Genomic DNA, 14,740 nt, shown 5'->3' on the forward strand with positions numbered 1-14,740 from the left:
CACAAAGATGCTTCAAGATAGATATTTAAGGGGACTTTCTTCCACTCCATTCCCAAAGATAGAAAAGAAGTTAAATCACAACTCATCAGCACTTTCATACACTGTTAATAGAAGTTTAACTGTATTGTCGAGCAATTTGACAATTATTTTTTTATTGTTTTAATTTTGTGCTTTTTATCCGCTTCACCTTTTCCCCTACCTCCATACCCCCACCCAATGGTAACCACCAGTCTTGTCTGTGTCCGTGAGTCTATTTCTGTTTTCATTTGTTTTGTTAATTTAGATTCCACATGTAAGTGAAATCGTATGGTATTTGTCTTTCCTGCCTGGCTTATTTTATTTGGTATAATACCCTCTACGTCCCCCCATGTTATTGCAAGCTTGCTTTTTCTTTTGATGACTGAATAATATTCCATTGTATGTGTGCACCACAGCTTATTTATCCATTCATTTACTGATGGACACTTGATTGTTTCTGTATCTTGGCTATTGTAAATAATACAGCAGTAAACACAGGAGTGCAAATATCTTTTCAAATCAGAGATTTTTGTTTTCTGCTGGTTAAGTTCCCAGCCATGGGACTGCTGGGTTGTATGGTATTTCTATTTACAGTTGTTTGCTGAAACTCCATACCGCTTTCCACAGTGGCTGCACCAATTTACATTCCCAACAGTGCACAAGGGTTCCCTTTTCTCCACATCCTCACCAACACTTGCTATTCCTTGTCTTTTGGATAGTAGCCATTCTGACTGGGTGCAGTAAGAAATAATTTGACAATTATTTTATTCTTTCATTTTTAAAAAGTCACACATGTACAAAAGAATACATCTAAGTTATGAAACAATAAAATGAATATCTGTGATTGTACCACCCAATTTCAAAAAGGAACATTAACATGTGCTATTAGAAGCTCCCTGTGTGCTCCACCCAGATCCCACCTTTTCTGTTTCCTCCCAAAGGTAATCACTACCCTGATTTTTAAAAATCAGTTCAACTTTTCTTTGCATAATTGCACTATATATTTCTAAACACTGTACTACTTACTTTTGCTTGTATTTTGATGATAAAATTATTTCCATGCTGTATTATATTGCTGCTTGTTTTCAATGGACATTATGCTCCCAGAATACATCCTGTTTAACGTAATTGTGTTTTATCTTATCTTCCAGATAACATTCCATTTTACGAATACACCACAATTCATATATCCATTTTCCTATCACCAACATTTAGATTTCTCACACACATACACAAACTATTATGTACAATGCTATGAATATTCTTGTATAACCTCTTAAGTCATACATGCAACAATTTTTCTCAGGTAGAATTTTTGGCTTGGAGGATATACAGGACACAGTGAAAGAACTTTCCAAAGTGCTTGTGCCAATATGCACTGCCAGCACTATCTTCTCCTTAAACTTGAACACAGCTCCTTTCTTATTTTTCCCAAAGCACAGCTAAGACTAGGCTTCCAGGTTAAAATTTTTTTTTCACATCTTAAAACTAAAGAACGTAATTCACTCTTTGAGTTCTTTGGTCATGTCCCTTCACTGGGGATCCTCTACTCACTCACTCTGTTCCTTGGGCCAAATCTTGCCAGGATAAAAGCCTCGCTTTTCCAGTCTTCCCTTCCTCAGAGTCTCATCTCTTTTTGTCTTCAGTTATCATTGAATAAAGAGTCCTCCTTCAGGAACAACAAAAAAGCAAACAAGCACTAACATGCTGCCAGCAGAGACGCAGCCTTGCCCATGATACGGTCATCCCTTTTACATCACTGTTAGTTGTTTGTAATTGTAAATGAATTTTTGCTTTACTTTCATATACCCAGAAGACCCATTAAACTGTTTTTTCAAAAGAGCAGTCTTCCCCAGAGATAAATTTTACAATCATCCCTAGGGCAGTTCTCTTGGTTAAAGCCTCTTGGCCTGAAAGTGATGATCTTGAGCTAGTCCAAGCAGAAAAGGAGAATCTGTCCTAAAGATACAGGGACATCTTCAGGCAACAGAGAAGAATTGCTCATTGGCCAAGCTTTGAGTCAAGTGCCCTCCTCGAATCCTCTCTAATATAGTGAGGTGAAGTCATATTGTACCAAACGGCTTCCAGTGAATCTTTGCAGTGGATGAGAGGTTCGTTATTAATGTTCAAAAATTGTTTTCAAATGGTTGAATGGCAGGGAAGATCCAGATCAACAATTTCTAAATTTCAAAACCAATTGTAGACATCCCATTTGTTCCTTTCCCCTTTCCAAAAAGAGCCAACAGTTGTTTTATGAGTCAACTGTCTTTATAAAAACTCCATTCATTAATGCAAGATCTCAACTGTGTATCTTTAGTGTGTGTGTGTGTGTGTGTGTGTGTGTGTATTCCTCACCCCATTCCCCAAGATCACTCATTTAGACTTTTCCTTGACTCAGTACAAACAAGTACAAAGCAAAGTTTCTCAACTTTGGCACTACTGATAACTTGGGCCAGATAATACTTTATGAGGGGAGGAGGCTGTTGAGCAGCATCTGTGTCTTGTAGAAAAGGGTGTATCTGTTTGTAGAAAAGTTTGTAGAAAAGGGTGTATCTGTTAGGATTTTAGTTTAACAGTTCAAGATTGAGGCGATAGTCATTTGGAGAAGGTTGGTGTTGATGGAGATGAAGAGGATCAATTGACAATGGGAATCCTGGAACAAATGCATGATCATCTTGGAATCCTATTGTAATGCAAATACTCATTCCTTTTCCTTCTTTATATTAAAATTATTCTATGTTAGTCCTTTTGCAAAACAAGACACAAAGGTACAGAAATCTAAACTGAGTGGATGTTAAGTTTTGGAAGAAGCAACACATTGTTTAACAATTCACCATGGTATAATCCGATAATGATACTAGAAAATTTTCGCCAAACCTAATCATTTAACCAAAACTTTACTTCTGTAACAGAGGCTAAGGAAAGCCTTAAAACTGTGTTTAGTGTATGGTCCATTTCCCCATTTATTAAAATAGTATGGTAAATACATACTGTATGACATAAATGCACGTTAAGGAGAATGGCATGGCAGAAACAGCATTAGGCTCTAGAGCAGTATGCCTTGACCTAGCTTAGAGTTAAACTTGCCTCCTCATCCCCTTCAGTCCCAATCAGAAGAACCAGAAAAGTATTCTCATTCTGATCCAGACTACTACAGAAAAAAAAGGGTTAAGTTCTTAATTACTGCCCCTTTCTACTTTTCTAAAAGTTAATGGCCCCTGTGCCATTGTGTGGAAGTCAAGCTATGGGAGACCTTTAGATGGTGGGAAATTGGATCTGTGGCCTGTAGTAGTGGAGGCCTTAGTTGTACCACATACAGTCTATAATTACACTCTGATGTAATTTATGATATTTAGCATGTCAAAATGCAGTTTTCTTTCCTTTGTGCAGATAACTAAAAACCATATAGTCTTTCATGTTTACTGCAATGAAGTATATTAACTTATATAAAATGAGGTAAGGATAAATTATCACATTAACAAGATTCATTTTTAAGTGTTTTTATAGTGGAATTGTTTCATGAATTTTGCTGAGATTTCACCCTTTAAAGCCTGAAATCCCACAGAGCAGGATTCAAATCCCTATTTGTCATTTACTCTGTTGCTTGGGCAAATGTTTTATGTTCTTAGAATGTTTGCTTATCTATAAAATGGGGATAACAATTAATTTTTTCAAGCTATTTATGAGCTATTGTTAAGGATTAGCTTAGAGCACATAAAGCACAGACCACAATGTATGGCACAGTGAGCAAGCAGAGTAGGTTCTCAGTAAATGGCAGTAGTAGTTGCCATTTATTTTCCTGTAAATACGAGATAGTTGCAGCCAGTTACTGAGAGTTCCTGTAAATATTGATGTACTTGCAGTCAGGTGAAAACTGTCCTGTGAGATGAAGAGATGGATTTATTGTAGAAAAGTAGTTTATTAATTGCCTAGCAGTAACATCTTGCATGTTTTGTATCCTATTACTGAGAGTATAACTTGTTTCCTATGACTTTCTAACCTTTTCATTTTAAAAATTGCAACCAGTGCCTACTTAGGGCTTGAGCTATGGACCATTTAGCCCCTTAATTTCTTGCAATATGATAGTAAAACAGAAAAGAAATGACTTCTTCAGAAACTAAATCTCTTTGTGTTCCATGTAGTACCTAGTACTTAGTATGTACTAAATAAAAAATAAACCAATGTAAGCACATCTTAGTAACTCCAGTTTGAGAAATCTTGGGTAAGACCAAAAGTAAACAAGAGAAGATTTGAACTTTGTTATTTTGTTCTTCACTGTCACTGTCTCTAACGTTTCACAACAGGATTTTGACTATACCAGAGCCACTAAATCAAATGCTTAGAATAGTGTTGAACAGAACATATGCTGATTGTTATTGGATGATATCAAGGATGACCTTAATTACTAGAAGAATAAAATTAAGTCCAAAAAACGTCAGTGTATTTTATATTCTCTGTGATAGGGTAAAAAAAAAAAGGGGGGGAGAGATGATTTCAGCCTTCAAGTTTACAAACCTATAAAATCACATTTAACTTGCATATTAACAACTTTAGAGAAATTTTAAAAGGGGGCAAAAAAAAGAGAAGGTACAAAACAAGATCCCACTATTACAGTATACCACTATTTACATTTTTTTTTTAAAGTACACACACACACATATATGTATGCTGGGTTTTGCATAGACTTTCTGGATAGGTATACCAGACACTGGTAACAATGACTGTTTCTGGGAAAGGGCCACAGATGACTGGGGGTCCGGAGTTGGAGGAAGACTTATTCTTCACTGTACTACTTCACTTTTTAAAAAATCATGTTCATGTATTACCTTTTTAAAAGTTAAAATGCTTTAGTGCTTAGGGAAAAGTAAAATGCTTCATTATCCTTCCTGAGCAGAAACTCAGACCTCTAAGATGATAGTCTTTTTAAGAAGGGTATTTAGAATGCAGTGAAATGATAATTACCTGATTTGTTGGAAAGTGGACACAACTCAGGGCTGTCAGATTTTTGTCCAACCTCTACCACTAACTATGTGATCCTGGGCAGGTCACTTGTGATTTTATTTGTTTGTTTTATGGGGGAAGGGGTGAGGGACTAGACTCTTGGCCTTTGGGATTCTTAAAGTCAATTGTCAATCATTAGTAGCTGACTGGTCCCTATCTCTTAGGTCTAAATTTATTATTGCTTATAAACACTTAGAAACAACCAAAATGTCCATCAATAGGAAACACGTTAATTATGACACATCCACTAAATATTAGGTGTTCATAAAAAAGAGTAAGAAAGCTCTTGAAAACAAATCCTACCATTTGCAAGAACATGGATGGAGCTAGAGGGTATTATGCTCAGTGAAATAAGTCAGGCAGAGAAAGACAAATACCAAATGATTTCCCTCATTTGTGGAGTATAACAACGAAGCAAAATTGAAGAAATAAAATAGCAGCAGACTCACAGACTCCAAGAAGGGACTAGTGGTTACCAAAGGGGAGGGGTGGGGAAGGACGGGTGAGGAGGGATAGAAAAGATGATTGTGGGGTATCATTAGTGCACATGGTGTGTGTGGGGTCAGGGGGAAGACAGTATAGCACAGAGAAGACAAGTAGGGACTCTGTGGCATCTTACTACACCAATGGACAGTGACTGCAATGGGGTATGGGCGGGGACTAGATAATAAGGGTGAATGTAGTAACCACATTATTTTTCTTGTGAAACCTTCATAAGAGTGTGTATCAATGATACCTTAATTTAAAAATTAATAAAAATTAATTAATTAACTAAATTAAAAAAAGAAAGCTCTTGAACTCCCAAAACAGAAAGATCTCCAAGATACAGGAAAGTAAAAAATGCAGTGCTGAACAGTATGTAAAGAAACACTGGAATATAAAAGCACCTTATTATCTATAAATGAATGATATATATATAATGGATATATACTATACAATATTTGAAAGGATTTATAAGAAACTAATAACATTTTTTATGTCTATCACTAGCACTGTGCTGAGGGTTGTAGGGAGACTTCACTATGTGCCACTTGATGCTTTTTATGTTTTATAATATGGAAATATATTACCTAGTCAAAGATACAAGTTTTAAAAATGGTTATCCTACAAAAACACTTGTTTTAAAACATGGAAAACATAAACCAGAAAAGTTTAGTGTTTTCAAAATACATAAACATTTATATTAAGATGATTAAAGCTGTTTCTATTTTTCTTTTAAGATGACCATCTGCTTTTAAGCACTGTAGATAGCACTTGAGGTTCACCAATCACCATTCTTAAGGACCACCTCGACTTATATCAAACCTAATCATAACCATAGTTACCTGTTGCAAGATAAAAGGCTTTTCTGTAGGTTCCTGCAAAACATGTCCACATACAGCCCTCTACAATGTCCTTTGCACTTATCTAGTCCTTTGCTTTGTGCTATATTAAGGTGAATTTTCTCTAAGTTCCTAACAATAGGTCTTGAGTTATTAAAACAACTGTTTACCTGGTGAATTATATATATAGAAACTCAACTGTTGTGTGTATTTATTACTTAAAAAGGAATTCATAAACACCATTATAATTTATAAATTGTTGGCTTAATCCACTAATTTTTAAATTGTGGTAAAATACACATAAAATGTACGATTTTAACCATTTTTAAATGTACAGTTAAGCAGCCTTAAGTACATTCACATTGTCGTGCAACCAATCTCCAGAACTCTGTTCATCTGGAACTCTTTCCCCATTAAACAGCTCCCCATTTCCCACTTCCCCCAACCCCTGACAACCACCATTCTATCTTCTACTTTCTGTCTCTATGAATTTGATTCTCTCACATAAGAAATCTCATGTAAGTGAAATCAAAGAATATTTGCCTTGCTGTGACTGCTATTTCACTTAGCATGATATCCTTCTACCCTTCTTTTTTCCAAGTGTGCAGTGCATAAAGCCTTCCAGCTTGAGTTAATTTTTTTTAATTATAAATATAGAAATACTGAAGCACAGCACAGAAAAAGGGAAGAAATACAAAAACAGGTAACATTTTTAGAAGTTTTGATCAAAAGTATCATACCACCTTAAATCATACCCCTTCCTATAACTGGACATTTCAAAAGAAAAGTATCCCAATAGTACAGCCGACTTATATAAACAATCCACTGATACAAAGGAAGAACACTGGAGGAGGGCATTCCCCGGTGAATTTTACTTGATTATCATTAACATATGCAATCAAGTCAGCAAATTTTAAGTCCTTGGGGAAAAAGGGAAACTCAAAATCAGATAAACATACAAACTGTAGCATGTTTTATTGCATTGATTGTGTTAACCTTTCTGATAGCTAACGTGGTCACAAAGTATCCTTAAATACAAGGAGCTACATTTTTCAATGCCCATTTCTTTGGGAACTGTACTTACATCTTCACCCAGTGTATGGGAGACATTATTTTCCATTTGGAACGCTGGAATGCTTTCACTAAAGAAGTCTATTTTAAAAAACCAACTTATTTTAAAACAGAGTTCATTTGGCATTGCATAGTTTATTATGGCTTAAAATTCTGGCAATAAATAACTTTATTATCTAAAGCTGGAAAATTCTTCCCAATACTGGAACATGTATACTTGGTAAAGGCAGTCTAGTTTGCTGGTCTGACTTAGGTCAGGACTCCAGAAGGAGGTTTCCAAATGAGATTAAAGTACATACTTGTGCTTTATAAAGTTGGCACTTACGTCTGGAGCAACACTGGTGAGGTCTGGAAAGAAGAAAGCAACTTTTGAGATGATATTTATAAACAGAGCAGAACAAAATATTTACGAGTTGTTGATTTTTGTTCTCTCTCTGGGAGTAAAGCTTTAAATAGGTAAGTAACCCTGAGAATGATCTCAAGTATTACAGCTCAAGTTACAATTAACAGGTAAGAAAAAGGCACGTTAATAACTTTAACTTGGAAGGAAACTTATAATATACACCTTATAATAAATTACACATTAATTCCAGCTCCTCCATTTGTGTGACATTGAGAAAAACCTACCCTCCTTGAAGTAGAGACCTAATTATTGTTGACAAATGAAATAATGCCTGTAAATTAGTTAATACAGTAGTATACAGTAGTGTAGTATGTTGTAAATACCCAATAAATGTTGGCTATTATTATTAATAAATGCCCCATATGTGTGTGTTGATTCAAAATTATACAAAATGGGAATACAAAGATGAATAGGATCCTCACAGCCTAGCAGGGATAACATGCTATTTAAGAGGCAATGAGTTATCTGAGGATCAAAATAACATCTTTTTTCAGAACCTCATGAACTATAAAGAAACGATTTAGTATTTTAGATTAGGGTTTCTCAGCCTCACACTAATCACATTTGGGGCAGATAATTCTGTATTTCGAGGAGCTGGCCTGTACATGTAGGGTGTTCTGCAGCACCTCTGGCCTCTACCCAGTATATGCCAGTACACCCCTCCCCACTCTGCATTTTTGTATTGCTGTGGGCCTGCACTGTGAGCCTCAAAGATCAAGCCTGGGCATTAGTTTCGACCCCTGCTCCCCCAAGAGAAACCAGTGCTTGTCTGTCTGGTCAGCAGTCTGCTCCGGGCCTGAGCACCACCACCTACACATTCTAGACTCTGCTACTGGCATATGCCAGGCACCAAATGGCGGAATTTCAATTTGGGAGTCAGAGATTCGGCATATCACCTCTCCACAGGCCTGGACCAATATGAGATGGCCAGGTTCTCCAAGAGAAGAGGATAGCACCCTTGGCTCTAGGTGTCCCTGGGGCAGAGTGAAATATACCTTGTTGGCTGTAGGCCTGATCTGTCAGGCCCCTCTCCCTCTCTCCCTCAGGCCAGTTGCTCTTGGTCAGGTAAATGACTTCACCTGGAGTCAAAGTAGCTTACACAGTACCCCAGGCAAAGGTGTGTGCGTGTGTGTGCCTGCGTACACACATGTACACATGTGCCCATGCAGTTTCCTCTCTTGGTATACAAGCAGCTACAAAAAATCCTTGATTTTTGCCTTCTGGCCCAAAAAGCCTAAAAATATTTACTATCTGGGCCTTTATAAAAAAAAAATCTGTCAACCCCTATTTTGGATAAGTACTTAATTTACAGTCAATATAAGGAATGTGTCCTAATATTTGGTGTTTATTCTACCTGATGTTATCTTTGTAGCAAAAAAAAAAAAAAATGTTATGTACAACTAAATAAACACCTGAGAGTGTTTTCCATGATGAATACCCATGGAGCCTACACTTTGCTTAGAAACTGGGGAGCACCTGAGCAGTCTGTTTTCAGCTTCGAGGTAACTGGGTGAGAGCTGGGCAATTATTCTCTAATTACTGGCCTATTGCCATTACTCTGTAACAAAGCCCACAGGTAGAATTGTGAACACAAGTTACTCTGCTTAGAAAGCCTTCAAAGATCCCTACACCACCCCCCACCCCGATTATCCTTTCCCAAAAGTGTCCCCAGAAAGCCATGGACGGTTACACCTCATTGCCTATTTGTTGATGCTTTTCTCTTCCCATGGAATGTTCTTCCCATCTCCTTCACCCAGTGAACACCTACTTTAGGATCCAACAAAAAACTCCCTCACCCAGCTCACACTTGTATTCTGAAAGACTTCTCACAGCACACTGTTAGTTATCCTACGTCTGTCTCCCTTGATGAACAGTGAGGGCTTGGACAGCAGGGCATCCTATGTTGCTCCAAGTCTCAGTGCCTAATACAATGCCTGGCAGTGCTAAAAATTCAATGAACATCTGGTCGATGAGTTAGATATGTGAAGGGCACTGCATGGCTCTTACTGTCAAAAATTCTTCCACTAAGAATTATTAGGTAGACAACAACCTACCTCTTCTCCTTCCTTGTCTAAAATTTTCTCCTCTTTAGAGTCATTCCTCTGAATTACAGAACAAAGTCTATAAGCTTTCTGATGGCAAGGTCTGCCTCCTTTTGTCTTTATATATGTTTATCATTATTCCTGGCACTTAAGGGCTCAAGTGTCCTTCAGGAATTACATGGAGAATTATTTCAATCATATAAAGTATCTGAAAGAATAGAATGAATGGGAAAAAAATTAATGATCTCTTTTAGTAATATGAAATCCTTTCCTTCTGGGACTATTATGGTTCATCAGTGTTTTGATTTTTTCTTTTTTTTCTTTTTAAAATAGAAAATAACATAAATAATTAAATGTATTTCACGTTAGAATCTAAGCACCTAAATTGTACAAAACTAAAGAACCAAAATGCTTTGCCCCACAGATTATCTGTATAATATGTGTGTGTGTACACCTAGAGAGTGTATATACTTTCTTTTAAAGGAGAATTGGAGAGGACTGTAAGTAAATTGAAGTTCATCAAACAGGTTAGCACAAAGGGTCTTGTGTAAACTACAAGTAGCCAAATGTTTTCCAAACTTCAGAATATTCCAAGTTTCACTATACTGTACTATTAATTTTAACCTTTGACTCATGTAAAATGTTTAACTTAAATAAAGGTATTTTTAAAAGCAACCATCACTACTGTAAACAGAAAAACTGTGTACTTGGCATAACTATTATTTATCTGTTGAAACAACTTTGTCAATACAAATGCTATTAAATACTAGCTGGGTGCAGTTGCTACCTACCAAAGTATTAGAGAGGTATTAGAGTCACTACCCCAAGCTAAGGACATTCTTCTTGGTATAGTAAAAAAGATTGAAAAATACCTGAAAAGGGAGTAGCTTTCCTAGAGGAAGGCTCATTGCTATTGAATGCTGTGTCCTTGTACCGCCTAAAATCATCTTGTTTCAGAAACACTACAGAGATCCCCTCCTCCCTCGCAACCTTAGAGGAAGGCAAAGGAGAAGGGAAGGAAGGGAGGGAGGAAAATACCTCCTTGTACTAAGCCTAAATAAAAGAAACCGATCTCACTGTCTGGAAGAGGAGGTAAAAAACCTTACCAGCACTTATTCACTGAAAGCACTAGTTTCAAAAACCTACCAAAGTTCAAAAGATCTAATCCTAATCCCTGAAGGAAAAGACCACTTCATCAACACTAGATTTTTTTTTGAACTGAGGGGGTAAAGAAAACACCAGAACCCAGACCTGGAAACACTCGGGCAATACTTTAGCTAAAGATTCCTCCAAAGGTACTTACTTGGCATAGGCCTGAGCGGCACTCAGATGGCTGGTGTCTGGTTCTGCACTAGACAGGACGACCTCTCTTCTCCGGAGCGGGGGAGGGGTGCACTCTCGGGGGACACTGACTGTTGGGCCTGAGCAGCTGGAGCGTGGGACTCAGGGGCCTCCTGACTTTGCTTCTCATCTGCTGGTGTCTCAAAAGCTTGAGCAATTGGCTTCTTGTAAAACTCCTGAGCAGATGAAGACTGGCCGAGAGAAATCTCTTGGACTAAAGAGCTTTTTCGGGAGGTCTTTTGGGTGTGAAGCAGAGTCTGCAAGTTCTGGACAGCTGGAGGAAAGAATGGGCTCACAGACTGGGTCTGAAAAGACTGGGTGGGCAGAAGATGGATCACAGAAGGCGGGGTGGCCAGAGCCTGGGCTTGGGAAGCCTGAACAGGTGGCAGCTGAGTTTGAGAGGCCTGAGAAAGATTCTGGAGCTGGCTCTGTGTAGCCACAGGCACCAAGGGGTGGCTCTGAGAGGCCACTTGCACCACGAGGTGGCTCTGAGAGGCCACAGTTATGAAGGGGTGGCTCTGAGAGGCCACAGGTACCAAGGGGTGGCTTTGAGAGGCCACAGGCACCAAGAGGTGGCTCTCAGAGGCCACAGGTACCAAGGGGTGGCTCACAGGGGCCACAGGCACAAGGTGGCTCTGTGAGGCTGGGGACACTGCAGTCTTGGAGGTAAGGATGTCCAGAGGCTGACTCCTAGAGAATAAGGGAACAGCAAACTGACCTGTAGAAACACAAGTGATGGGAGGAAACTGGCTCCTAGAGGCCAAAGAAACTAGAGGCTGACTCTTAGAAACGAGGATGGCTGGATGCAGAGGCTGGTCCAGAGAAGATGACGTGAACTCAGGCTGCACCAGATGTGTCGGTGGTCGTTTAATAAACATTGGCAGACCAGCCTCAGGGCCCAGAGGACAATCACCAGGGCCTGGGGTGGGAATTCCCTCTGAACTTTTGACGGCTTTAGGTTTGGGGCTCAGACCCTCTCTGCAAATTTCTTGGGCGTCACCGCTCTCCTGGACACTCTTCATTCCGTTTCTGTCCTGGTCCTCCTTTTCCATCTGTCTTTCCACCTGGCCCGAGACCGTCATACTCAGAGAAGCAGTCCTTTGAAGGAACCGCCGGCGGCGGCGCTGCTGCCGCATCCGCAGGAGGGTGGTGGGAACGTTGCCGATGGTGAAGAAGCGGTGGCTGACGGACTGGGTCAGGGCTTCCAACGGTCTGGCCGAGGGCACGCGTAAGGGCCCCTTCAAGGTCTCTTCAGTAGTCAGCTCGATGTTGCCGGTGTACCAGAAGATCCACCAGAGGAGGCTGAGGAAGATGATTATGGAGCCCAGGTAGAGCAGCAGGTCGCTGAAGAGCAGGTCGGCGAAGACGCCGGTGAACAGCACGGTCGCACCCACCGTGTCGAAGACGACGCCCAGCCAAAAGAAATGCTTGCAACGGCCCAGGCCCGGCCGCCTCTCGGTCTTGACCACGGAGGTTCTTGAAAGCTCCATGAGTTCCCACCGTGGCCGCCGCCAGGTCCGCAGACGTGACCCGGCGGGCGGCGCTGCCACAGGCGGCCTGTGGCCGCAGGGTCTCCATGGCAACGCCCTGGGGGTGGGCCGCGCGGCGGGCGGGGCGAGAGGCCCTCTCACCTGCCGGGAGTTAAAAAAAAAAAAAGACACCGCCCATGAGAGATGCGCGTGCGCAGTACGCCCCGTCGCCCGCTCGGCCGCCTTCTCTGCATGCGCAGTGTTCCCTCCCCAAGGCGAGCCCGCCAGAGAGCAAGCGCCCAAGACCCACTTAAGTAACTTTCCAGTCTCTGGAGTATAGCTTGGCCCCACATTCTGAGGAGTTAATGATTTTCCTTTGTTTTGGTGGAGAAGCGGCCAGATTAGGGTCTATTGTTAGACTTTCTTTCCGACTTTATCTATTTGCCCTGTAGCTACTGAACCATTACTTTCTTGCTTTAGTGAATTGCAGGCCTAGAGGTGAGTTCCAGGGTTTTCCCACCCTCTCCAGTTTCTTCCCTTTCATTGCTACCTCTTTTGTAGACCTGTTTACCCAGGTCCTTGGGAATGCCTCAACACTGCTTTTCCCATTATTCCCAACAGGGTCAAGATAGGAAAACTATCAAAAATAGACAAACTGGAACCCAAAAACTACAGTAGCTTAAGCACAAGAAAGAAGTTTAAGAACTGGTGTCATTCAGATTATATTACTAGTCATAGCCATGTACTGGCCCTTGGCTCCTCAGTTGTTAAAGGTGGAATTTTTAAAAATAGCCTTTTAATTTGAGAAGAGATTTAGATTTACAGAAAAGTTGCAAGGATGATATGGAGACTTCCTCTATGCCTGGAAACACCCTTAGCCCTACTTTGCTTTTTAAAATGCATTACAAAGCTCCACGCTTCTCTTTATAGTGTTTCTACAAGTTTAGGAAACAACATTTTACGAACTTAAACCAAACAGACTACTTCTGAAGCTGGGTACCCTTAAAGTATGCCAAGGGTACCTGATGTCACAAGATAAAAACATGTCAGGTTTTTTTTTATATTAAGTATGGAATAGAATCTAAAATGAGAAAGCATAAGTTTTGGGCTGAAAACCCAAGACATGAGTTTATTCCCTGTGAGGTATTCAGGAATATGATAGTCAATGTGCCACCGCCTACACCAAGTCTTAGTGTATATAAATTTGATCTTCCAGGAACCTCAGTTGCTAAGTGGTAATGTTAGGCAGAAAGACAGATTGAGCTGGATGAAAAGAGGGTGGGGCCCACCAAGAACTAAGAGAGTTAATCAGATAAGGCCCCAGACCAGAGTCAGAGATAACCCTGAGGACTAATTAAATGAAGCCAAAGGGACTGAGAGCGACTTGAAGGGCACAGGCACTCCACAGACAGCAAAAATTCCCCAGATAAAAAAATGTCAGAGCAGCCCGTGTCTTCAATCCACCAATCGGATCAAGCCCCCAAGGCCAAAGAATGTCAATCAAGGATTTCTCTGCCTTGCCAAAAACCCCATTAAAAGAAGCCTCAAAATAAGCAGCCTACCTTTATCTCCCTTCATTCTGGCCCACTCCTCCCTTGGAGTGTAATCAAATAAACCTACTTTTACCTACCTTGACTCTAGCCCACTCCACCTTTGGAGTGTATTCGAATAAAACTTTTGTTCTGCTTCACTACTGTATCTCTGCCCTTCAATTCTTTGTTGCACTGGGGACAAGAACAGAGGAGAACAAACTCAATCCCACAGTAAGAAACGAGTGATTTTTATATAAAATATTTACTTTATTTCTTATATGTTCAAATATTTTACTATGTTTTAATAAATCAAAATAGGCATGGGATATGGAGTAGAATAGAAAATCCATATACATTTAATAAAACAGGAGACACAGCTTTGTGCTCTATCTTCAGGATAGGGGCTTGCTTTCTTTGGACATTTAGGGATTACTGATTAGAAAATTTCTGAGAGGTACTGATATATATATATATTTGTATATATATTGGAGACATAATAGAAACTCCTTTATTTTCTTGGGAGGACAAAACAATCCTGCCA

General features: G+C 39.8%; 1 protein-coding gene across 2 annotated transcripts; it reads right to left on the minus strand.

Annotated features, from left to right (window-relative positions):
• Positions 1-6,682: 6,682 nt before the first annotated feature.
• LOC118928540 (uncharacterized) lies at positions 6,683-12,821 on the minus strand. Of its 2 annotated transcripts, XM_036917877.2 has the most exons (3): positions 11,917-12,821; positions 11,161-11,472; positions 6,683-7,760 (listed from the first exon to the last, which is right to left on the minus strand). In XM_036917877.2, the coding sequence occupies exons 1-2, from the start codon at positions 12,686-12,688 to the stop codon at positions 11,183-11,185; spliced, it is 1,062 nt and encodes a 353-aa protein (XP_036773772.2). In that variant the 5' UTR covers positions 12,689-12,821; the 3' UTR covers positions 6,683-7,760; positions 11,161-11,182. The 2 variants fall into 2 exon arrangements, with proteins under 2 accessions (XP_036773772.2, XP_036773771.2); XM_036917876.2 differs by having other exon boundaries at positions 11,161-12,821.
• Positions 12,822-14,740: the final 1,919 nt, after the last annotated feature.

Source organism: Manis pentadactyla, chromosome 10 (assembly GCF_030020395.1).
Source record: "Manis pentadactyla isolate mManPen7 chromosome 10, mManPen7.hap1, whole genome shotgun sequence".
In the NCBI taxonomy this organism is placed as follows: Eukaryota; Metazoa; Chordata; class Mammalia; order Pholidota; family Manidae; genus Manis; species Manis pentadactyla.